Source organism: Triticum urartu, chromosome 2A (genome assembly GCF_056163025.1).
Source record: "Triticum urartu cultivar PI428250 chromosome 2A, HENAU_Tu73, whole genome shotgun sequence".
NCBI lineage: Eukaryota > Viridiplantae > Streptophyta > Magnoliopsida > Poales > Poaceae > Triticum > Triticum urartu.
This window is the reverse complement of record NC_141874.1, coordinates 758623015-758649962: the sequence shown is the minus strand read 5'-3', so window position 1 is coordinate 758649962 and position 26948 is coordinate 758623015. Positions and strand designations below refer to the sequence as shown.

The 26948-nt window shown below is 44.7% G+C and overlaps 1 protein-coding gene and 1 pseudogene across 1 annotated transcript; one reads left to right on the top strand and one right to left on the bottom strand.

The window, feature by feature from the left end:
* The first annotated feature begins 20921 nt into the window (after positions 1–20921).
* LOC125540348 (peroxidase 12 pseudogene) lies at positions 20922–22175 on the top strand (annotated as a pseudogene).
* A 3873-nt stretch (positions 22176–26048) lies between these two features.
* LOC147987907 (uncharacterized) lies at positions 26049–26573 on the bottom strand. Its single transcript, XM_087542543.1, has one exon. The coding sequence runs from the start codon at positions 26571–26573 to the stop codon at positions 26049–26051; it is 525 nt and encodes a 174-aa protein (XP_087398669.1).
* Between the last annotated feature and the right edge of the window lie 375 nt (positions 26574–26948).

Genomic DNA, 26948 nt, shown 5'->3' with positions numbered 1-26948 from the left:
AAACCGGATACGTGTATATTTTGAATGGTGGGGTAGTAAGCTGGTGCAGTTGCAAGCAAAGCGTTGTGGCGGGATCTACATGTGAAGCGGAGTACATGGCAGCCTCGGAGGCAGCACAAGAAGCAGTCTGGGTGAAGGAGTTCATTACCGACCTAGGAGTCATACCCAATGCGTCGGGCCCGATGACTCTCTTCTGTGACAACACTGGAGCTATTGCCCTTGCCAAGGAGCCCAGGTTTCACAGGAAGACCAGGCATATCAAGCGTCGTTTCAACTCCATTCGTGAAAGTGTTCAAAGTGGAGACATAGAGATTTGTAAAGTACATACGGACCTGAATGTAGCAGATCCGTTGACTAAACCTCTCCCTAGAGCAAAACATGATCAACACCAGAACTACATGGGTGTTCGATTCATCACAATGTAACTAGAATATTGACTCTAGTGCAAGTGGGAGACTGTTGGAAATATGCCCTAGAGGCAATAATAAAATGGTTATTATTATATTTCTTTGTTCATGATAATTTTCTATTGTTCATGCTATAATTGTGTTATCCGGAAATCGTAATACATGTGTGAATACATAGACCACAACACGTCCCTAGTGAGCCTCTAGTTGACTAGCTCGTTGATCAAAAGATAGTCATGGTTTCCTGACTATGGACATTGGATGTCATTGATAATGGGATCACATCATTAGGAGAATGATGTGATGGACAAGACCCAATCCTAAGCTTAGCTCAAAGATCGTGTAGTTCGTTTGCTGTAGCTTTTCTGAATGTCAAGTATCATTTCCTTAGACCATGAGATTGTGCAACTCCCGGATACCGTAGGAGTGCCTTGGGTGTGCCAAACATCACAACGTAACTGGGTGACAATAAAGGTACATTACAGGTATCTCCGAAAGTGTCTGTTGGGTTGGCACGAATCGAGACTGGGATTTGTCACTCAGTATGACGGAGAGGTATCTATGGGCCCACTCGGTAATGCATCATCATAATGAGCTCAATGTGATCAAGTGGTTGATCACGGGATCATGCATTACGGTATGAGTAAAGTGACTTGCCGGTAACGAGACTGAACAAGGTATTGGGATACCGATGATCGAGTCTCGGGAAAGTAACGTACCGATTGACAAAGGGAATTGTATACGGATTGATTGAATCCTCGACATTGTGGTTCATCCGATGAGATCATCGTGGAGCATGTGGGAGCCAACATGGGTATCCAGATCCCGCTGTTGGTTATTGACCGGAGAGGCTTCTCGGTCATGTCTGCATGTCTCCCGAACCCGTAGGGTCTACACACTTAAGGTTCGGTGACGCTAGGGTTGTTAGGAAGACTTGTATGTGATTACCGAATGTTGTTCGGAGTCCCAGATGTGATCCCGGACGTCACGAGGAGTTCCGAAATGGTCCGTGGGTAAAGATTTATATATGGGAAGTTGTCATACGGTCGCCGGAAAGGTTCAGGGGCATATCGGTATTGTACCGGGGCCACCCGAGGGGTTCCGGGGGTTCACCGGGAGGGTCCACCTCTTCCGGAGGGCCTTATGGGCTGTATGGAGAAGGGAACCAGCCCAAGTGGGCTGGGGCGCCACACCCCCCTAGGGCCCATGCGCCTAGGGTTGGGGGAAACCCTAAGGGGGGCGCCCCCTTGCTTGGGGGGCAAGCCCCCCTCCCCTTGGCCGCCGCCCCCCTCTAGATCTCATCTAGAGGGGGCCGGCTCCCTTCCCCCTTCCCCTATAAATAGAGGGGTGAGGGGAGGGCTGCACACAACATCCAAGGCGCAGCCCCTCCCCTCCCCAACACCTCTCCTCCTCCATAAGAGCTTGGCGAAGCCCTGCCGGAGTACTGCAGCTTCATCACCACCACGCCGTCGTGCTGCTGTTGGAGCCCTCTTACTCAACCTCTCCCTCCTCCTTGCTGGATCAAGGCGCGGGAGACGTCCTCGCTCCGTATGTGTGTTGAACGCGGAGGTGCCGTCCGTTCGGCGCTAGGATCTTCGGTGATTTGAATCACGTCGAGTACGACTCCATCATCCCGTTCTCTTGAATGCTTCCGCTCGTGATCTACAAGGGTATGTAGATGCACTCCTCTCTCCCTCGTTGCTAGATGACTACATAGATTGATCTTGGTGATGCGTAGAAAATTTTAAAATTCTGCTACGTTACCCAACAGTGGCCTGACGCTTTGCCGGACTTGGAGGAGGAGTGGCCTGACACGTTGGTGGACTTGGAGGAGCGGGAGTCTGCTGACTCGGTGGCGGACTTTGATGAGGAGTCGGATGACGTGGTGTCAATGGCCTTCGAAAGATGATGCAATCCTTTCTCCATAGGATGATACGATGGTTGGCCTCTCCCAGTGTGTGCTCCTCGTCACCTCCAGGAATGTCAAGCTCTAGCCCCGAATATTGGTCCACCACCTCATCAACCAAGACACGAGCATAGCCCGCTGGAATCGGGTTGCAATGCAAGGTTGCCTCGGGGGGATTTGTAAAAGCAAGGGGGTCCGCCACCTTCATGGATATGTTCTTCATTTTGAAGTGTAGCTCGCAGTTAGTGTTCTCCATGATGTCATCCACTGGGTAGCTATTCAGCAATGCATCGCCCGGGGCGGAACCCACGCTGCTTCTCGGCATGGATGGGACGGTGCTATCCAATGCTGGATCATCCGCTAGCTGCTGCAGCTGCTGAGACCGCCTTTGTTGGCTAAGTGAGTCAATCTGCTCCTGCTGCCGCTAGAATTTGACTGCCAAGTCCGCGTGCACTGATTCTAGGCCTTGAAGGCGTTCATAGTCCAGCTTCCTCTGCTCCTCCTCCATCTTCCTCTTCTTATCCTCCGCAATCTTCTTTCTCGCACAGGTTCTGTAGTCGGCGTTCCAGTCCGAAAACCCCTCATACCACGGAATAGCGCCCTTGCCTCGTGTTCTTCCCGGGTGTTCAGGATTTCCCAGGGCACGCGTAAGCTTGTCGTTCTCTCTGTTGGGCTGGAACACCCCCGATCGAGCCTCTTCTATTGCAACAAGTAGCTTATCTTCGGCTCCGTCCAGACATGCCTTCTTCAAAACTTTGCCTATCTTCGGCTCCAAGTCCCCCCCATGCGCATAGAACCAAGTCCTGCACCTGGGGGGCCAGCTCAATGTTTCTGGAGTGACACCTGCATCCTCCATCTCTTTCTCAGACTTATCCCACTTAGGCATTCCCACCGCATAGCCACCTGGCCCCAGCTTATGGAACTTATCCTTTTTTGCGGCATTGGCCTTGTTTATTCTCGACCGTTCCTTAGATAATTCCGAATCCTTGAATTTCACGAAATCTTCCCAATGAGCACTTTGCTTCTCTAGTGTTCCCTCGAATACTGGAGTCTTCCTTCCTCCCTTGACGTACTTGTCCCATTCACAATTCTTGTGGTTGTTGAATGCAACCGCCATCTTCCTAAGAGCAGCGTCCTTGACTTTCTCCACATCTACATCTGTGAAATGATCTGGTAGGGTGAAATGTTCCATGAGCGTTTCCCAAAGGAGAAGTTTTTGTCTGTCGTCGACAAAAGTAACTCCTGGACGTGGCTTTGCTGGCTCTCTCCATTCTTGAAGGGAGATCGGGAGTTGGTCCTTCACAAGAACTCCGCACTAATGAATGAACTTGTCCGCAATCTTCTTAGGCGCTAATGGTTCGCCATTAGGTTTGATGGCCTCGATATTGTACTTTACGCCCTCCTTCAACTTTTTGTTCGGGCCTCGTTTCCTGTTGCCTGAAGATTTGCTCGATCCGGATGGCTGAAAGAAGAAAGATCGATTCGTTAATATATCTTCAAGTCATTTAAAACATGTGATGATCACCAGATGCCTGCTTATATAAATATATATACCTCGCCGGTCTTTGTTGTTTTAAGATCAACATTTTCTTCGTCATGTTCATAGTTCATGACTTCATCAATTCGGTTGTCGCGATCGAATATCATATCACCCTCCAAGGTGTTGTTTAGATATTCGGAGCCATCATAATCTTCTTCATTCTGATCATCATCTGGCCTGCGAGGATTGCGTATGATATTGAACACGGCCTCTTCTCCCTCTCTGCCGGTATTGTCCGCCATAGGTGATACGTCTCCAACGTATCTATAATTTTTGATTGCTCCATGCTATATTATCTACAGTTTTGGACTATATTGGGCTTTATTTTCCACTTTTATATTATTTTTGGGACTAACCTATTAACCGGAGGCCCAGCCCAGAATTGCTGTTTTTTGCCTATTTCAGTGTTTCGGATAAACAGAATATCAAACGGAGTCCAAACGGAATAAAATCTTTGGGAACGTGATTTTCTCACCGAACGTGATCCAGGAGACTTGGACCCTACTGTAAGGGATCAAAGAGGAGGTCATGAGGGTGGGAGGCGCCCCCCTAGGGCGCGCCCCCTGCCTTGTGGGCCCCTCGGTGCTCCACCGACGTACTCCTTCCTCCTATATATACACACGTACCCCCAAACGATCAGAACAGGAGCCAAAAACCTAATTCCACCGCCGCAACTTTCTCTATCCACGAGATCCCATCTTGGGGCCTGTTCCGGAGCTCCGCCGGAAGAGGGCCGTCATCACGGAGGGCTTCTACATCATCCTAGCCCCTCCAATGAAGTGTGAGTAGTTTACCTCAGACTTTCGGGTCCATAGTTAGTAGCTAGATGGCTTCTTCTCTCTCTTTGAATCTCAATACAAAGTTCTCCCCCTCTCTTGTGGAGATATATTCGATGTAATCTTCTTTTTGCGGTGTGTTTGTTGAGACCGACGAATTGTGGGTTTATGATCAAGTCTATCTATGAATAATATTTGAATCTTCTCTGAATTCTTTTATGTACGATTGGTTATCTTTGCAAGTCTCTTCGAATTATCCGTTTGGTTTGGCCAACTAGATTGGTAGTTCTTGCCATGGGAGAAGTGCTTAGCTTTGGGTTCGATCTTGCAGTGTCCTTGCCCAGTGACAGAAGGGGCAGCAAGGCACGTATTGCATCGTTGCCATCGAGGATAACAAGATGGGGTTTATTTCATATTGCATGAATTTATCTCTCTACATCATGTCATCTTGCTTAAAGCGTTACTCTGTTTTTAACTTAATACTCTAGATGCATGCTGGATAGCGGTCGATGTTGGAGTAATAGTAGTAGATCCAGAATCGTTTCGATCTACTTGTCACGGACGTGATGCCTATATACATAATCATGCCTAGATATTCTCATAACTATGCTCCATTCTGTCAATTGCTCAACACTAATTTGTTCACCCACCGTAGAATACTTATGCTCTTGAGAGAAGCCACTAGTGAAACCTATGGCCCCCGGGTCTATTCTCATCATATCAATCTCCATTACTTTAATCTTGCTTTGCTTTTTTACTTTGCCTTTACTTTTTACTTTGCATCATTATACCAAAAATACCAAAAATATTATATCTATCAGATCTCACTCTCGTAAGTGACCGTGAAGGGCTTGACAACCCCTAATCGCGTTGGTTGGGAGTAGCTATCGCTTTGTGCAGGTACGAGGGACTTGAGCGTGGGCTCCTACTGGATTGATACCTTGGTTCTCAAAAACTGAGGGAAATACTTATGCTACTCTGCTGCATCATCCCTTCCTCTTCGGGGAAAACCAACGCAAGCTCAAGACGTAGCAAGAAGGATTTCTGGCGGCGTTGCCGGGGAGTCTACGCAAAAAGTCAATATACCAAGTACCCATCACAATCCCTATCTCTCGCATTACATTATTTGCCATTTGCCTCTCGTTTTCCTCTCCCCCCCCCAATTCACCCTTGCCGTTTTATTCGCCCTCTCTCTCTATCCTCCCTATGTATTTGCCTCTTTTTGCCCGTTTGCTTTTTGTTTGCTCGTGTGTTAGATTGCTTGTTTGTCGCGATGTCTCAAGATACTACTAAATTGTGTGACTTCACCAATACCAATAATAATGATTTCCTTAGCACTCCGATTGCTCCTCTTACCGATGCTGAGTCTTGTGAAATTAATACTGCTTTGTTGAATCTTGTTATGAAAGATCAATTCGCTGGCCTTCCTAGCGAAGATGCCGCTACTCATCTGAATAGCTTCGTTGATTTATGTGATATGCAAAAGAAAAAAAATGTCAATAATGATGTCGTTAAATTGAAGCTATTTCCTTTTTCGCTTAGAGATCGTGCTAAATCTTGGTTTTCGTCTTTGCCTAAGAATAGTGTAGATTCATGGAATGAGTGCAAAGATGCTTTTATCTCTAAGTATTTTCCTCCCGCTAAGATCATCTCTCTTAGAAACGATATAATGAACTTTAAACAACTTGATCATGAACATGTTGCACAAGCTTGGGAGAGAATGAAATTAATGATACGTAATTTCCCTACTCATGGTTTGACTTTGTGGATGATGATACAAAATTTTTATGCCGGATTGAATTTTGCTTCTAGAAATCTTTTAGATTCGGCCGCGGGAGGCACTTTTATGGAAATCACTTTAGGAGATGCTACTAAACTCCTAGATAATATTATGGTTAATTATTCTCAATGGCATACTGAAAGAACTTCTAATAAAAAAGTGCATGCGATAGAAGAAATTAATGTGTTGAGTGGAAAGATGGATGAACTTATGAAATTATTTGCTACTAAGAGTGTTTCTTCTGATACTAATGATATGCCTTTGTCTACTTTGATTGAGAATAACAATGAATCTATGGATGTGAATTTTGTTGGTAGGAATAATTTTGGTAACAACGCTTATAGAGGGAATTTTAATCCTAGGCCATATCCTAGTAATCCTTATAATAATTATGGGAATTCCTACAACAACTCTTATGGAAATTATAATAAGATTCCCTATGATTTTGAATCTAATATTAATGAATTTATTTCTTTGCAAAAGAATTTTAATGCTATGATTGAAGAAAAATTGCTTAAGATTGATGATTTGGCTAGGAACGTTGATAGAATTGCTCTTGATGTTGATGCTTTGAAACTTAGATCTATTCCACCTAAGCATGATATTAATGAGTCTCTAAAAGCCATGAGAATTCCAATTGATGAGTGTAAAGAAAGAACCGCTAGGATGCGTGCTTCCAAAGATGCCTTTATTAAAGCGTGTTCTTCCAATTCCTATGAAAATCAAGATGAAGATCTAAAAGTTATTGATGTGTCCCCAATTAAATCTTTATTTTGCAATATGAATATTGATGAAACTTAATATGATCTTCCTTTACCTAGAAGGCGTTCTAAAAATTCGGAGTGTTTAGATCTTAATGATGAAATTGATGAAAGTGGGATTGAAAGAAATAAAAATCTAGATGTTGCTAAACCCACTATATTGGATTTCAAGGAATTTAATTATGAAAGTTGTTCTTTGATTGATTGTATTTCCTTGTTGCAATCCGTACTAAATTCTCCACATGCTTATAGTTGAAATAAAGCCTTCACCGAACATATTGTTGATGCCTTGATGCAATCTTATGAAGAAAAACTTGAGTTGAAAGTTTCTATACCTAGAAAACTCTATGATGAGTGGGAACCAACTAATAAAATTAAAATTAAAGATCATGAGTTTGATGCTTTGTGTGATTTGGGTGCTAGTGTCTCTACTATTCCCAAGACTTTGTGTGATTTAGTAGATTTTCGTAATTTTCATGATTGCTCTCTAAACTTGCATCTTGCGGATTCCACTATTAAGAAACCTATGGGAAGAATTAATGATGTTATTATTGTTGCAAATAGAAATTATGTGCCTGTAGATTTCATTGTTCTTGATATAGATTGCAATCCTTCTTGCCCTATTATTCTTGGTAGACCTTTCCTTCGAACGGTTGGTGCGATTATTGATATGAAGGAAGGGAATATTAGATTTCAATTTCCATTAAAAAAGGGCATGGAACACTTTCCAAGAAAGAAAATAAAATTACCATATGAAACTATCATGAGAGCCACTTATTGATTGCCTACCAAAGATGGCAATACCTAGATCTATCCTTGCTTGTTATGCCTAGCTAGGGGCATTAAACGATAGCGCTTGTTGGGAGGCAACCCAATTTTATTTTTATTCCTTGCTTTTTGCTCCTGTTTAGTAATAAATAAATTGTTTATCCTCTGTTTTGGTTGTGTTTTTTGTGTTTAATTAGTGTTTTTGCCAAGTAGAACCGTTGGGAAGACTTGGGGAAAGTCTTGTTGAACTTGCTGTAAAAAACAGAAACTTTAGCGCTCACGAGAACTGCTGTAATTTTTATTTGAAGAGTGCTATTTAGTTAATTATTTTTTAAGATGATTAATAGATAAATTCCTCACGTCCAGCAATTTATTTTAGAATTTTTGGGGTTCCATATTTTGCGCTAGCTACAGATTACTACAGACTGTTCTGTTTTTGACAGATTCTGTTTTTCGTGTGTTGTTTGCTTATTTTGATGAATCTATGGCTAGTAAAATAGTTTATAATCCATAGAGAAGTTGGAATACAGTAGGTTTAACACCAATATAAATAAATAATGAGCTCATTACAGTACCTTGAAGTGGTCTTTTGTTTTCTTTCGCTAACGGAGCACGCGAGTTTTCTATTTTGAGTTTTGTGTTGTGAAGTTTTCAAGTTTCGGGTGAATTCTTTTGATGGATCATGGAACAAGGAGAGGCAAGAGCCTAAGCTTGGGGATGCCCATGGCACCCCCAAGATAATCCAAGGATACCAAAAAGTCAAATCTTGGGGATGCCCTGGAAGGCATCCCCTCTTTTCGTCCACTTCCATCGGTAATTTACTTGGAGCTATATTTTTATTCACCAACATGATATGTGTTTTGCTTGGAGTGTCTTGTATTATTTGTGTCTTTGTTTTTTAGTATGCCAGAATCATCCTTGATGTACACACCTTTTGAGAGAGCCATACATGAATTAAAATTTGATAGAATACTCTATGTGCTTCACTTATATCTTTTGAGCGTTATAGTTTTGCTCTATGTGCTTCACTTATATCTTTTGAACTAGGTAATTTTTCTCTATGTGCTTCACTTATATCCTTTGAGCTAGATAATTTTGCTCTATGTGCTTCACTTATATCCTTTGAGCTAGATAATTTTTCTCTATGTGCTTCACTTAAATCTTTTAGAGCACGGTGGTGGATTCGTTTTAAAGAAACTATTGATCTCTCATGCTTCACTTAAATTAATTTGAGAGTGTCTTAATAGCATGGTAATTTGCCTAATAATGATATGCTTGGTATTCAAGATTTGTGAAACTTTCTTTTGAGTGTGTTGAATACTAATAAAAGATTGAAGCATGATAATTGTTTTGAGATATGGAGGTGATAATATTAAAGTCATGCTAGTTGAGTAGTTGTGAATTTAAAGAATACTTGTGTTGAAGTTTGTGATTCCCGTAGCATGCACGTATGGTGAACCGTTATGTGATGAAGTCGGAGCATGATTTATTTATTGATTTTCTTCCTTATGAGTGGCGGTCGGGGACGAGCGATGGTCTTTTCCTACCAATCTATCCCCCTAGAAGCATGCGTGTAATACTTTGCTTTGACAACTTCTAGATTTTTGCAATAAGTATATGAGTTCTTTATGACTAATGTTGAGTCCATGGATTATACGCACTCCCACCCTTCCACCCTTGCTAGCCTCTCTAATACCACGCAACTTTCCCCGGTATCATACACCTACCATATACCTTCCTCAAAACAGCCACCATACCTACCTATTATGGCATTTCCATAGCCATTCCGAGATATATTGCCATGAAACTTTCCACCATCTAGTTCATCATGACACATCCATCATTGTCATATTGCTTAGCATGATCATGTAGTTGACATAGTATTTGTGGCAAAGCCACCGTTCATAATTCTTTCATACTTGTCACTCTTGATTCATTGCATATCCCGGTACACCGCCGGAGGCATTCATATAGAGTCATACTTTGTTTTAGTATCGAGTTGTAATCATTGAGTTGTAAATAAATAGAAGTGTGATGATCATCATTCAATAGAGCATTGTCCCCAAAAAAAGAGAAAGTCCAAAGAAAAAAAGAAGGCCCAAAAAATAAATAAATAAAGGGGCAATGCTACTATCTTTTTTTTCCACACTTGTGCTTCAAAGTAGCACCATGATATAGTGAGTCTCATATATTGTGCTTCAAAGTAGCACCATGTTCTTCATATAGAGAGTCTCATATGTTGTCACTCTCATATACTAGTGGGATTTTTACATTATAGAACTTGGCTTGTATATTCCAATGATGGGCTTCCTCAAATTGCCCTAGGACTTCATGAGCAAGCAAGTTGGATGCACACCCACTAGTTTCTTTTGTTGAGATTTCATACATTTATACCTCTAGTGCATCCGTTGCATGGCAATCCCTACTCACTCACATTGATATCTATTGATGGGCATCTCCATAGCCCATTGATACGCCTAGTTGATGTGAGACTATCTTCTCCTTTTTGTCTTCTCCACAACCACCATTCTATTCCACCTATAGTGCTATATCCATGGCTCACGCTCATGTATTGCGTGAAGATTGAAAAAGTTTTGAAAAAGTTAGAGTATGAAACAATTGCTTGGCTTGTCATCGGGGTTGTGCATGATTTAAATACTTTGTGTGGGGAAGATGGAGCATAACCAGACTATATGATTTTGTAGGGATAACTTTCTTTAGCCATGTTATTTTGAGAAGACATAATTGCTTTGTTAGTATGCTTGAAGTATTATTATTTTCTATGTCAATATAAACTTTTCTCTTGAATCTTTCTAATCTGAATATTCATACCACAATTAAGAAGATTTGCATTGAAATTATGCCAAGTAGCACTCCGCATCAAAAATTCTCTTTTTATCATTTACCTACTCGAGGACGAGTAGGAATTAAGCTTGGGGATGTCTAATACGTCTCCAACGTATCTATAATTTTTGATTGCTCCATGCTATATTATCTACTGTTTTGGACTATATTGGGCTTTATTTTCCACTTTTATATTATTTTTGGGACTAACCTATTAACCGGAGGCCCAGCCCAGAATTGCTGTTTTTTGCCTATTTCAGTGTTTCGGATAAACGGAATATCAAATGGAGTCCAAACGGAACAAAATCTTCGGAAACGTGATTTTCTCACCGAACGTGATCCAGGAGACTTGGACCCTACTGCAAGGGATCAAAGAGGAGGTCACGAGGGTGGGGGGCGCCCCCCCCCCCTAGGGCGCGCCCCCTGCCTTGTGGGCCCCTCGGTGCTCCACCGACGTACTCCTTCCGTCTATATATACACACGTACCCCCAAACGATCAGAACAGGAGCCAAAAACCTAACTCCACCGCCGCAACTTTCTGTATCCACGAGATCCCATCTTGGGGCCTGTTCCGGAGCTCCGCCGGAAGATGGCCGTCATCACAGAGGGCTTCTACATCATCCTAGCCCCTCCGATGAAGTGTGAGTAGTTTACCTCAGACCTTCGGGTCCATAGTTAGTAGCTAGATGGCTTCTTCTCTCTCTTTGAATCTCAATAAAAAGTTCTCCCCCTCTCTTGTGGAGATCTATTCGATGTAATCTTCTTTTTGCGGTGTGTTTGTTGAGACCGATGAATTGTGGGTTTATGATCAAGTATATCTATGAATAATATTTGAATCTTCTCTGAATTCTTTTATGTATGATTGGTTATCTTTGCAAGTCTCTTCGAATTATCCGTTTGGTTTGGCCAACTAGATTGGTAGTTCTTGCCATGGGAGAAGTGCTTAGCTTTGGGTTCGATCTTGCGGTGTCCTTACCCAGTGACAACAGGGGCAGCAAGGCACGTATTGCATCGTTGCCATCGAGGATAACAAGATGGGGTTTATTTCATATTGCATGAATTTATCTCTCTACATCATGTCATCTTGCCTAAAGCGTTACTCTGTTTTTAACTTAATACTCTAGATGCATGCTGGATAGCGATCGATGAGTGGAGTAATAGTAGTAGATGCAGAATCGTTTCGATCTACTTGTCACGGACGTGATGCCTATATACATGATCATGCCTAGATATTCTCATAACTATGCTCAAATCTGTCAATTGCTCAACAATAATTTGTTCACCCACCGTAGAATACTTATGCTCTTGAGAGAAACCACTAGTGAAACCTATGGCCCCCAGGTCTATTCTCATCATATCAATCTCCATTACTTTAATCTTGCTTTGCTTTTTACTTTGCCTTTATTTTTTACTTTGCATTTTTATACCAAAAATACCAAAAATATTATATCTATCAGATCTCACTCTCGTAAGTGACCGTGAAGGGCTTGACAACCCCTAATCGCGTTGGTTGCGAGTAGCTATTGCTTTGTGCAGGTACGAGGAACTTGAGCGTGGGCTCCTACTGGATTGATACCTTGGTTCTCAAAAACTGAGGGAAATACTTACGCTACTCTGCTGCATCATCACTTCCTCTTCGGGGAAAACCAACACAAGCTCAAGACGTAGCAATAGGTTTTATTTAACTAATCCAAAAGAAATATATTCAAATTACAATGCATGGATGCAATCAATTAATAAGGAAAAACTGAATCAATCATAGTACATAATAAGCATCATCGAATATAATCTCGAATACGTCGTCTCGAATAATAGATATAATCTCGAATACATCGTCTCGAATAATATATATAATCTCGAATAAATCATCTCGAATATTATATATCAAATACATCACTAGCTAGCTAGCTAGCTAATAAAAATCGAATATTAGAGAGTAATCTAGGCGGTGGACAACCAAAGTGAAGGAACCATCACTGGATCATAGCTCGGGTGATCTTCCCAAAGAACCTGCCAGGTATTGGAGAACCTGACGTCCATAGCAGCCATGTAGCGATGGACGTGCTCGTCCTCCTCCCTGACACGGCGACGTACCACCTCTGGCGGGGCCGGCTCCCTCCGCACCAAAAGTGGCCCACGGGAACGCCACCAAAGGAGATGAGGGTCGACGACGGGACCCGGGGCCAGGTTCCTCACCAAGCGTCGTGCCCCTGAAGGTTGCACCTCCTAGTGCTAGTCCGGCGGAGCCCAGTCCCAGACATGGGTCCTCTGAAGCAGGACGTCGTTGCGAACGGGTCGACAGCGAGGATGCGGGCCGGGCATCGTCGACAACAAATACTATATGCCGCAAAAGTAAAGTAAAATTTTTTAAATGATGGATTGTGATTTCATATATGCAAATTCTAAATTTTATAACTAAAACTAACATTTCTAATATTTCTATAACTAAAACAAACATTTCTAATATTTCTATAACTAAAAAACATTTCTATATAACTAACATTTCTAATATAACTAACATTTCTAATATAACTAACATTTCTATATAACTAACATTTCTAATATTTCTATATAACCAACATTTCTAATATTTCTATAACTAAAAAACATTTCTATATAACTAACATTTCAAATAATTCTATAACTAAAAACAGAAAGATTGCTAACATTTCTATAACAATGTGTGTGTGTGTGTGTGGTACATGGCGGCCGGGGCAGGAGCTCATCGGCGAGGCGCGACGACGGGGGGCGGCGACGGGGAAGGGGCGGCAACGACGGGGACGGGGACGGGCCGGGCGGGGAGGACAGGGCGCGACACGGCGACGAGGACGACGGGGACGACGACGGCGACGGACGGCGACGGGGACGGCGACGGGGGCGGCAACGAAGGGCGGCGGCGACGGGGCAGAGGGGAAATAAGCAGAGGGAGAGATGAGAAATTGACAATTTTTTTGAAGTGTTTTCTTATATAGAACAACCTTTAGTACCGGTTGGAGCCACCAACCGGTATTAAAGGTCTGTTTTGGCCAGGCCAAGCGGCGGGAACGGCACCCCTTTAGTACCGGGTGGTGGCTCCAACCGGTACTACCGGTTGGAGCCACCACCCGGTACTAAAGGGGGTGCGCTGGCGCAGGTGCGGTGCGTCATGTTTAGTCCCACCTCGCTAGCCGAGGGGCGTCCGCACTGGTTTATAAGCCCCAGTGCGGTAGCTCCCTCGAGCTCCTCTCCAAAGCAGACCTACTGGGCCTAAATGTTCTGTGCTACCCTGTGGGCCTACTAGGCCTTTGCGGGCCTGCATCCTGGCCCAACAACAGGTTGGGTTTCTAGTCGTATGCAGGCCGCTGTGGCGCAGTAGGTGGGCTTTTTTCCCTTATTTTTTTGCTTTATTTATTTTTGTTTTATTTATTTTTGAGTTGTTTTTGCTGTATTTAGTGTTTCTTTGTGAATATTTTTGCTTTAGGTACAAAAAATTACAAACTTTCTGTTAGTACCAGTAGTTTAAAAATTTGAATACTTTAAATTTTGAATTATTTGAAATTTGTGTTAATCACTAGTTTGTGAATAACTTAACTTTGAAAATAGATTTTTCAGTGATTCTTTTTTCTTATGTTTAATATTAGTGTGTTTTATCATTATATTCAATTTGGTAATGCTTAGGTTATTTAAAAAAATGAAATGCCTTTGTAACGGATGTGTTTTCGTCCGAAACCCTGATACTTCGAAAGAGATTGTCCATTTTGTACACGAAGTGCATCCAGTTTTTGCGGTAACCCTCTCTACTTTTTTGCACATGCTATGTGGGTGAAATTATGGTACCATGCCAACTTTCAACCTTTTCTGAGTTCATTTGAAATGCTTTTGAATTTCAGGGTCATTAGCTGAAAAAATCAGTAAATGCATGAAAGAATTTGCTTGTACATAAAATTTCTTCGCGTTTCAAATGCCAAAACACATAACTAGCTACCCTAACTATTACAGAGATTCCCTCCTGGGTGTGAAACACAGAAGAAAGTGATGATAGTGAAGCCGATCACATCCCAGATCTTTGGGTGTGAAACTTTTTCTTCGCGTGTGTCCCTTTACGCCGTAGCCATGGAAAATCTTCATCATTTAACTGGATGCTCGGGTCAATATTCACTGTGAATGGAGCAATTTCATCAAACTTTTCATAATCTGCTGACATGTCTGTCTTGTCATCCACTCCCACGATGTTTCTCTTCCCAGAAAGAACTATGTACCGCTTTGGCTCATCGTACGATGCATTCGCTTCCTTATCTTTTCTTTTTCTCGGCTTGGTAGACATGTCTTTCATATAGAAAACCTGTGCCACATCATTGGCTAGGATGAATGGTTCGTCTGCATACGCAAGATTGTTAAGATCCACTATTGTCATTCCGTACTGCGGGTCTTCCGTTACCCCGCCTCGTGTCATATTGACCCATTTGCACCGAAACAAAGGGACCTTCAAACCACGTCGATAGTCAAGTTCCCATATGTCCTGTATATAACCATAATATGTTTCCTTTCCCGTCTTGGTTTCTGCATCAAAGCGGACACCACTGTTTTGGTTGGTGCTCTTCTTATCTTGGGCGATCATGTAAAATGTATTACCATTTATCTCGTACCCTTTGAAAGTCATTATATTCGAAGATGGTAACTGGGACAGCAAGTACAAGTCATCTTCAATAGAGGCGTCATGCATGGTACGTGTCTGCAACTAGCTGGCGAAACTCCTGGTTTGTTCACGTGTAATCCAGTGATCAGACCACTCTGGGTGTTTGGAGCGTAGCAAATTCTTGTGTTCATCCATATACAGAGCCACCAAGGCGGAATTCTGTAGAACTATGTAGTGTGCTTCAGTGAGAGAATGTCCGTCCATACATATTGTTTGTTCCCCTCCTAGCGTGCCTTTTCCATCCAGTCTGCCCTTATGCCGCGATTCAGGAACACCAATCCGCTTAAGGTCAGGAATAAAGTTAATACAAAACTCAATGACCTCCTCATTTTCATGGCCCTTGGAGATGCTTCCTTCTGGCCTAGCACGGTTATGAACATATTTCTTTAAGACTCTCATGAACCTCTCAAAGGGGAACATATTGTGTAGAAATACAGGACCCAAAACATTAATCTCTTCGCATAGGTGAACTAGGACGTGCGTCATGATGTTGAAGAAGGATGGTGGGAACACCAACTCGAAACTGACAAGACATTGCACCAAATCATTCTCTAACTTTTGTATGATTTCTGGATCGATTACCTTCTGAGAGATTGCATTGAGGAATGCACATAGCTTCACAATGGCTAATCGAACGTTTTCTGGTAGAAGCCCCCTCAATGCAACCAGAAGCAGTTGCGTCATAATCACGTGGCAGTCATGAGACTTTAGGTTTTGGAACTTTTTCTCTGCCATGTTTATTATTCCCTTTATATTCGACGAGAAGCCAGATGGTACCTTAATACTGAGCAGGCATTCAAAGAATATTTCCTTCTCTTCTTTGGTAAGAGTGTAGCTTGCATGATCCTGATGTATGTCGTCTTTTCCGTGCATACATTGCTGGTCCTCCCGTGCCTCAGGTGTATCTTTTGTCTTCCCATACACGCCCAAGAAGCCAAGCAGGGTCACACAAAGATTCTTCGTCACGTGCATCACGTCGATTGCAGAGCGGACCTCTAGGTCTTTCCAATAGGGCAGGTCCCAAAATATAGATTTCTTCTTCCACATGGGTGCGCGTCCGTCAGCGTCATTCGGAACAGGTTGTCCACCAGGACCCTTTCCAAAGACCACCTTCAAATCCTTGACCATATCATGTACATCAGCACCAGTACGGTGGCAAGGCTTCGTCCGGTGATCCGCCTCACCTTTGAAATGCTTGCCTTTCTTTCTTACGGGATGCCTGCTCGGAAGAAATCGACGATGTCCCAGGTACACATTCTTCTTACAATTAGCCAAATATATACTGTCGGTATCGTCCAAACAGTGCGTGCATGCACGGTATCCCTTGTTTGTCTGTCCTGAAAGGTTACTGAGAGCAGGCCAATCATTGATGGTCACGAACAGCAACGCCTTTAGGTCAAATTCTTCCTCCATGTGCTCATCCCACGCACGTACACCTGTTCCATTCCATAGTTGTAAGAGTTCTTCAACTAATGGCCTTAGGTACACATCAATGTCGTTGCCGGGTTGCTTAGGGCCTTGGATGAGCACTGGCATCATAATGAACTTCCGCTTCATGCACAACCAAGGAGGAAGGTTATACAAACATAGAGTCACAGGCCAGGTGCTATGGTTGCTGCTCTGCTCCCCAAAAGGATTAATGCCATCTGCGCTTAGACCAAACCATACGTTCCTTGCGTCATCTGCAAACTCCTTCCCGTACTTTCTTTCGATTTTTCTCCATTGCGACCCGTTAGCGTGTACTCTCAACTTTCCGTCTTTCTTACGGTCTTCTCTGTGCCATCGCATCGCCTTGGCATGCTCTATGTTTTGGAACAAATGTTTCAACCGTGGTATTATAGGAGCATACCACATCACCTTGGCAGGAATCTTCTTCCTGGGGCGCTCGCCCTCGACATCACCAGGGTCATCGCGGCTGATCTTATAGTGCAATGCACCGCATACCGGGCAAGCGTTCAAATCCTCGTACTCACCGCAGTAGAGGATGCAATCATTAGGGCATGCATGTATCTTCTGCACCTCTAACCCTAGAGGGCAGACAGCCTTCTTTGCTTCGTACGTACTCTCGGGCAATTCGTTGTCCTTTGGAAGCATATTCTTTATCATTACCAGCAACTTTCCAAATCCCTTGTCAGATACACCATTCTCTGCCTTCCATTGTAGCAATTCCAGTGTGGTGCCTAACTTTTTCTTGTCACCTACGCAATTCGGGTACAACAGTTTTTTGTGATCCTCTAACATGCGCTGCAACTTCTTCTTCTCCAAATCACTTGCGCAGTTTCTCTTTGCATCGGCACTGGCCCGACCTAGATCATCAACGGGCTCATCCGATGCCTCTTCTTCAGCTTCTTCCCGCATTGCCGGCTCAGCTTCTTCCCGCATTACCGGCTCAGCTTCTTCCCTCATTGTTGTATCATCGTATTCAGGGAACCCATGGCCAGGATAGCTGTCGTCGTCCTCTTCTTCTTCATTGTCTTCCATCATAACCCCTCTTTCTCCATGCTTGGTCCAAACATATAGTGGGGCATGAAACCGGACTCAAACAGGTGGACGTGAATGGTTCTTGACGTAGAGTAATTGTGACCATTCTTACAGCCAGCACATGGACAAGGCATAAAACCATCCGCCCGCTTGTTTGCCTCAGCCGCAAGCAGAAAAGTACGCACGCCATTAATGAACTCGGGAGAGCATCGGTCATCGTACATCCATTGCCGGCTCATCTTCAATACACAGCACCGAAAACACCAAATTAATACAATACATAAAGTTCATACATAAAGATCATACAGCACTTAAATGCAACAAACAAATAACTCTCTAGCTAAAGAATTTAAATGCAACAACAAATGAGATCAAGATCGCAACTAAGGTAACAATTGATCCAACAGCATAATGATACCAAGCCTCACTATGAATGGCATATTTTCTAATCTTTCTAATCTTCAAGCGCATTTTCTCCATCTTAATCTTGTGATCATCGACGACATCGGCAACATGCAACTCCAATTCCATCTTCTCCCCCTCAATTCTTTTCAATTTTTCCTTCAAATCCTCGTTTTCTCTTTCAACTAAATTTAACCTCTCGACAACAGGGTCGGTTGGAATTTCCAGTTCAACTACCTCCTACATACAAATATCTATGTCAACTTGATGGGCATAATTTGTCATAAACACGAAATGCAATGAATAGTTTTAAAAGAGAATATACCACATCCGAATCATAACCCGGACGAGGGCCGACGGGGACGGATATCAAAACCATGGCACTATGTATAACAAACAATGTATGGGTAAGATAATTATACGAGTAACTATATATCCAAATCACACAAACATCAATTTTTTATATAAAACTTCATGAACAAGAGGCTCACCACAAGGTGGTGCCGGCGACGGGACGTTGCGGGCGATCGACGGTGGTTACGACGGAGATTTAGAAGGCACTAAGTAAACCACACCTACATATGCAAACTAAGTGTTATTTTTTGACCTCAAATTGCATATAAATCAAATACTAGCACATATATATAATACCTCCCAAATTACTAAACTCAAAAATCAAACACTATATAAAGCATTGCACGAGCTAATCTAGCAATGAGAGATGAAAGGACGAAGTTGCTAACCTTTGTGATCATTTGAATGGATGGGGGCCTTCAAATCTTGACAGATTTTGGGCAAACTGTGTGATGAGCTTGAGAGGAAGAGGGAAAAGAACAGAGAGGAGAGGGGAAAGGGGAAGAACAGAGCGAGCTCGGGTGGACGAAGGGTCTATGTAGGACGACCTTTAGTACCGGTTCGTGATACGAGTCGGTACTAAAGATGCTGGAAGGGCCCCGGACTGACAACATCCTGCCACCACTCACTTTAGTACCGGTTCGTGGCACGAACCGGTGCTAAAGGTTCACCATGAACCGGTACTAATGATGTCCGCCCGCCTAGCCGTTGGAACCGGCACTAATGGACACATTAGTGCCGGCTCAAATTCAAACCGGCACTAATGTGCTTCACATTTGACCCTTTTTCTACTAGTGACAGCCACCGCTCCCGAGACCACAAGGGGAAGCGCCCCACCGACGAAGTGTGAAATCTAATGGCCCTCTCTTATTTTAGGTTAGTAGTATTAAGTTAGTTGTGTGATGAACTCTGTTAGACCCTTTTGGATCGGATTGTGATGAACTTTGAATGTTATATTTATGTCGAATTGTTATGTTTATATGTTATATGTATGACGGATTACTATGTTCATATGTTGATTTACATAGTTTACATACTGGGCATGGTTTTGTATAGATTTGTGGTAGGACATATAAGGGGCATGCAGGTATGGAGTGGGGAAAATGCAGACTGTCCGATTACCTCCGGCGGACGCATCTGCAGGTGTATAGATGCTCCTCTAACGGTAGCTTTCAGTGGACATGCATATGCATGCAAAGAAGAACAAGTCTTCGTCCATTCATTTATTTATTTGCTGATGATGATGAAGGAGAAGGAGGTGCGACGATAGAAGAGCAAATGACTTTTTGGATAGGAGCTAGGAAAGCACGCGTCCATACCATGCCCATGACTGACCCGATCCAGTGTACGTACGTAGCTAATCTAGTAGTGTTGTGGTACAGTGCAGCACGTGCCCGGCGCCGGCGGCGAACTTTCAGCGGCTTTATTTTCTCATGCATGTGGTACGTAGCTTTGCATGCATCGTCCGAGAGATAAGACGACACTTGACCCCCAACTAACCACACCTATAGCTTAATTATCTTTTTCTTTTGCGGGATATAGCTTAATTATCTTCGGTGGCCGCCATTAACTAATCAATCGCTCAACCCGTAGCTTGGTGTCGTTCAGAATGATTCCATATCCGTTAGATCCAACTGGATGCTCTTGCTTGCTCCGTAGATTATGCCTTGCCAAATTAGCAAATACGTGCTCGATTCATGCAATCTGTGGAGCAATCTATGCCACTTTTTCCTTGCATATACTTCCTCCGTTCCCAAATATTTGTCTTTCTAGACATTTTAAATGGATACAATATACGGATGTATGTAGACATATTTTAGAATGCAGATTAATTCATTTTGCTTTATATGTAGTCATTTGTTGAAATGTTTAAAGACAAATATTTGGAAACGGAGGGAGTATACTATAGTAATATAGTATGTCCAACATGCATGTCACTGTGGTGTTAGGTGAAAGTTCACGTGGAAACAAGGAGGAAAGTTCGAGGAAGAGACACGATCCAGCTGAGGTACCCTACCCGGCCAGTTGATTTTCTTGACCTTTGTCCATGCAACTTGCACATGTTGCATGTCCCTCTTTAATTTGCAATTAGTCTCTCTCTTTCTGCGACTAGTCTTCTCTCTTCTCTAGTTAATCTCCACGACTTGAACATCGCATGTGGATCAGATCGAGCCAGCCAGCTCGGTCGGAGGTGACTAGCCGTTCGGTGTATAAATAGCAAGGGGTTAGCGGCTATCTTGTGCAAGCCACACGACCCTCCCTCCCTCAGACGTAGGTCACTAGCTAAGGTCTGCAAGAAGCTAGAAGCTCAGCTTCAGCGATGGCGTCCAGAGCAGCAGCGGCCATCGCCGTCCTGGCCTTGGTCTGCGCCGCCGTCCACTCGTCGGAGGGCCAGCTCTCACCCAACTTCCACGCCGCGACGTGCCCGGACCTGGAGCACATCGTGGAGTTCCACGTCGCCGAGACGTTCCGCCGCGACGTGGGCGTGGCGCCGGCGCTCATCCGCATCCTCTTCCACGACTGCTTCCCGCAGGGCTGCGACGCGTCCGTGCTGCTCAAGGGCGCCGGCAGCGAGCTCAATGAGGTCCCCAACCAGACCCTCCGCCCCGTGGCGCTGGACCTCATCGAGCGCATCCGCGCCGCCGTGCACAGCGCCTGCGGGCCCACCGTCTCCTGCGCCGACATCACCGTGCTCGCCACCCGCGACTCCCTCGTCGAGGCCGGCGGGCCGCGCTTCGACGTCTCCCTCGGCCGCCGCGACGCCCTCGCCCCGGCGTCGTCCGCTCTCGTCGGCCTCCTGCCGGCGCCCTTCTTCGACGTGCCGACCCTCATCTCCTCCTTCAGCAACCGCAGCCTGGACGTGGCCGACCTGGTGTCCCTCTCCGGCGCGCACACCTTCGGCGTCGCCCACTGCCCGGCCTTCGAGGACCGCTTCAAGCCGGTGTTCGACACCAACCCGGCCATCGACTCCAAGTTCGCCACCTCTCTCCGGAACAAGTGCGCTGGGGACAACCCCGCCGGCACCCTGACCCAGAACCTCGACGTCCGCACCCCGGACGCCTTCGACAACAAGTACTACTTCGACCTGATCGCGAGGCAGGGCCTGTTCAAGTCGGACCAGGGCCTGATCGACCACCCCACCACCAAGCGCATGGCCACCCGCTTCTCGCTCAACCAGGGCGCCTTCTTCGAGCAGTTCGCCCGGTCCATGACCAAGATGAGCAACATGGACCTCCTCACCGGCAACAAGGGCGAGATCCGGAACAACTGCGCCGCCCCCAACAGGCGTGTCCAGGATATCGAGACCGCCACCACCGGCGACGAGGGGATCGCCGCCGACATGTGAGACATGTTCTATCGATGTAACGTAGTGTGAGTGAGTGACCGTTAAGCCGGTGTGTTTTAAACTTTTAATTAATTGTGCAAGCATGTTGTCATAGTTAATAAGATGAGAGGTCAAATCGTATGCATCTTTTTCTCAGCGTGTGTGTGATCATCAGTAACTTCGTAATGTCTGACCAGGCTGTGATGCAAGCTTGTCTGAATTTCTTGTAATTTACCCTCCGCCTTCTATAAAGTTAAGGCATGTAATTTGCGTGCTCTCTCTCAAAAAAAAAAAGTAATATCCGACTGGGTCAGCTTCAAGACCAACTAGAAACGCAAAGTAGCGTGTCACTCTCAGTGTTACGTCTGGTGTCAACACAAAAAAGAGAAGCCGTCGGTGTCACGTGCTGTATGATGGTCAAGACGGCATAACCGGATAATTAGGCCGCCCGGAAACGGTGCTCCATCTCTCACTGTCAGTGTTACTGCATGACGGTCAATACATACAGCTTAAATACATAAGCCGAGAAATGCTTAACAAATGACATACATGTTCGGGATGTACTGTGCTGGCACGTTACCAAAGTTTAATTTCTAGTTCGTCGCAAAAAAACGATTTCTGTAATGTCATGATAGGTTATGAATACATTGGAAGTTTCTTCCGCAAAAAAAAAATACAATTGTGTTTTTACGAGAAACTGACTTTTTTCTGCAAAAGAAAAACAGTGTCCTCTTTTAGAATTATCTATTGTACTAATTGAGTTACTTTTTTTAGGGGACTAATTTTTTTTGACGGGTAACTAGGGACGTTATTAAGCATTAATCAACATCGGAATACAAATAATGTCTGCTACTGTCCCTAGCCAAATGTGGCGACCTGCAGCAAGAGAAGATGCCGCTTTCGCCAGTGCATGGGCTTCGAAATTATTTTCTCTATGTTCAAACTTGAACTTGACATGGTGGAAATCTCTTCTCCTCTCTGATATTTCATGTAACACCGATGCATAGTGTGTCGCCGATGTTGTTTCTATCATGTTCACTACTTCCAGACAATCGGAAGCAATCAGCAAGCGGGTTAGATTTAGGTCCGTAGCCAAAGCTAGAGCTTCATTGCATGCGTGTGCCTCCAAAGCAACCGCATCGTTCAAACCGTCGAAAACCAGTGTCGAAGCCCCCAGGAAAAGACCTTCCTTGTCTCTGCATATCACCGCTGCTGCCCCAACATGGCCATGCCTCGATATTCCCCCATCCACATTGAATTTTGCTTCGTCTTCCTCCAGTGGAAGCCATGCTTTGTTCCGAGGCCGGGTCCCGACAACTGACATAGCGATCGGGTCTTCCCGCTTCACTGCAATCTCTAGGTCCTGAAGATACCTCGTGATAAAACACCAAGTAGACAGCGGGCTCTGAAATTCGTTGTCATGGATTGCTTTTCTTCGCGCCCACCATATAGCCCACATAGTGATCAAGACTTTTGCAAGCTCCTGTTCATTTAATGTTTCAAACAACCAGAATAACCACAGCCTGGGATCCGGTGATCTATTAGAAATGACATGTTTCAGTACCTCTTCTTCACCAAGTGCCCACACACAGCGGGCCATACGGCAGTCAAACAAAGAGTGGTGCCAAGTGTCTTCCTGTGCATTGCATAAAGGGCAGGCCGCTGTATCTACCATCTTTCGGTGATGTCGGATAACCCCAGTTGACAATGAGGTATGTGCGAGGCGCCAGAAAAAAACCCTGACCTACGAAGGCACCCTCGCCTTCCAGAGGTGGGACCAATCCCTTTTGGCCGAGGCCTGATCGGATGTGCTTGTGCCATACTCTATCCAATCCTCCCGCTGATACTTTATACCCGTTAACATCCTGACACTGATTTGACCGAGAAGATGCCTCGCTTGTCATAGTGCCACGCATAAAAGTCATCTTGCAGCCTTGAGCTCAACGGGATATTCAGAATAGCATCCACATCAGGGCCGACAAAATGTTCGACGAGCATCTGCTTGTTCCACGTCCTCGTGACCGAGTCAATCAACTCCGAGACCTGTTGCGGTGGATCAGCCCTCAAGGCACACAAAGGCCGCGGCTTATAGTCACGTGGTATCCAATTATCGCTCCAGATGTCAGTATCCGCACCTGTCCCCACTCTTTTGATAATTTCGAGTGCTAGGATCTCCTTACCCTCCATAATAGAGCGCCAAACCTCAAGGATGCTGCATTGTGGGTAGTAACATGCCTTGAGCACCCTCGCGCTTAGAGAATCGGGTTCCTGTAGAAGGCGCCAAGCTTGTCGGGCCAGCAAAGCTAGATTAAAAAGTTCAATATCTCTAAAACCCATTCCTCCCATGAATTTAGGCTTGCACATAGTATTCCAAGACACCCAAACCGTTTTCCTTTCTCCTCTTTTGCTGCCCCACCAAAACTTCCTGAGTAGACCATTAATATGCTCACACAAACCTCTTGGCAATTTGAAACAAGCCATGGAGTATGTTGGTATGGATTGTGCCACCGATTTTATTAGAACTTCCTTCCCTCCAGCTGATAAGCACTTTTCCATCCATCCTTGTACCTGCTTCCATATTCCGTCCTTTAGGTACCGAAAGCACCCCTCCTTTGAACTACCAACATCAGTTGGTAGCCCAAAATATTTCTCCGACAGCGATTCATTATGCACATCAAGCAATCCTTTCACCTCATTCCTCAATGTATCTGGTACACCTTTGCTGAAGTATATGGATGATTTGTCTGTGTTGATACGTTGGCCTGACGCATCACAGTATTTCTTCAACAACTCTTGGACTTTAACTGCACTCTCCGTTGTTGCCTCAAAGAAGAGCAAACTGTCATCCGCAAAGAGGAGGTGATTTACCGCCGGCGCTGTGGCCGCAACAGAAACTCCTCTAATCCCTTCTTATTGAGCTTTCAGTAAGCAAGAGAGGCCCTCAGCCGCCACCGGAAATAAATAAGGGGAGATAGGGTCCCCTTTTCGCAAACCCTGTGATGGCCTGAAAGCATCCAGAATTCCACCGTTAAAGAGAATTGAGAAAGAAACCGAAGATACACACCTCATGATGGTTTCAGTAAACCTCGGGCTGACACCCATTTTTAGCATCACCGCTTTGAGATACGGCCACTCAAGCCTGTCATAGGCCTTCATCATGTCAAGCTTCAGTGCACAAAAGCGATTGCCCTTCACCCTTCTCGTTTTCATGTAATGCAGGCATTCATAAGCTGTAATAAAATTGTCTGTAATCAGACGTCCAGGGACGAAAGCTGACTGCTCTTCAGAGATCACATCCGGAAGGATTATCTTCAGCCTATTAGCTAAAACCTTGGAAGCGATCTTGTAGATCACATTACAAAGGCTTATCGGCCGAAATTGTCCTAATATTTTTGGACTTGCAATCTTGGGAATCAAAACGATGAACGTGTTGTTGATATCCTCCGGTGAATCATCTCCTTCAAGTAGTCTTATTACCATACATGTCACCTCCTCGCCACAAAGATCCCAATGCCGCTGAAAAATGTGTGCTGGAAAGCCATCTGGGCCGGAAGCCTTTGTGGGAAACATCTGCAATAATGCCTCTTTTACCTCATCTCTACTGTACCTCGCATTCAGACGGGCGTTCATTGCTGCATCGACTCTTCGTGGTATATGGGACAGCACCTCCTCGATCCCAATAGAGCCCTCTGAGGTATACAAATTCTCATAAAAGGCACTCGTCATATCCGCCAATTCTCATGGATCCAAGTAGGTAGTTCCATCGCCGCGCACCAAATTACTGATCTTATTCTTTGCTTTCCGTGCACTCGCCTTCTTATGGAAATACTTTGTATTTGCGTCTCCTTCTGATAGCCATTGCACTCGTGCACGCTACCTCATCATCACCTCTTCTCGGAAGGACAGCTCGACGATCCTGTCCTGCACCCGTTTCTCCTCAGGACCGGGGCCAACCCTCAACGGATCAGCTCGATATCCTGCCAGCTACTGCCTCAGATCTCTCAGCTCCTGCCGGACAGAGCCGAATGTTTATCTGCTCCATCGCTTTAAGCTTGCTGCAACATTGTTCAGCTTGTGCGCCAGCTCGCCTACTGTGTTTGCTGGGAGTGCAGCCTCCCATGCTTGTCCCAGAGCCTCACCGAATCTGTCGTCAGTTTCCCATGCGCACTCGTAGCGGAAAGGTTTCTTCAGTGAGTGTCTCAAGCTACTATCTTCCAACTCATTTGACAAGACGATTGGGCGGTGGTCAGACTTTGCAGCGGTGAGGTGTTCAACTGAAGCAAAAGGAAACAAAGCCGACCAGCTGGGAGTAGCTAGGGCTCTGTCCAGTCGTACGCGGCAGAACTCTCCCCCCACCACTCTCTTTTCGAAGGTCCAATCCAATCCCTTATACCCCAAATTAGCTAGGTTGCAAACATCAACAGCTTCTCGAAAACCTGCAATTTGTGCACTGTCCCGTTCATTTGGTCCCATTTGTTCCTCTGGCCGAAGTATCTCATTGAAATCCCCCATGCACACCCAAGGCATCGTGCTCTCACCTCTCAGGATCTTCATCGTATCCCAAGTTTTGTACCTCAAGCTCCTGTTTGCAGCTCCATAAAAGCAAGATAAACACCAAGGTTCCTCCCCAGGTTGGGAAATCACCGAGTCAATATGATACTGAGAAAATGTTTTTATTCCAAGATTGATATTATTCTTCCAATACAAGCACAAACCCCCACTTCTTCCACTACTACCTACTCCAAAACTACTGCTGAAACCTAACCTACTCGCCAAACCTTCCACTCGGTACTTTGCCGGTTGAGTTTCAACAATGCATAGCACCGACGGCGCACTAGCCTCCACAAGATCGCGGAGCTCATGAACTGTCGCAGGGTCGCCAATTCCTCGACAGTTCCAGCACATAGTCCTCATTGGGCTCGGCGGTCC

What these genes read in the sequence shown, in the direction of transcription:
- LOC147987907 (XM_087542543.1), bottom strand. Translation starts at nt 26,573, where the DNA reads ATGAAGATCCTGAGAGGTGAGAGCACGATGCCTTGGGTGTGCATGGGG.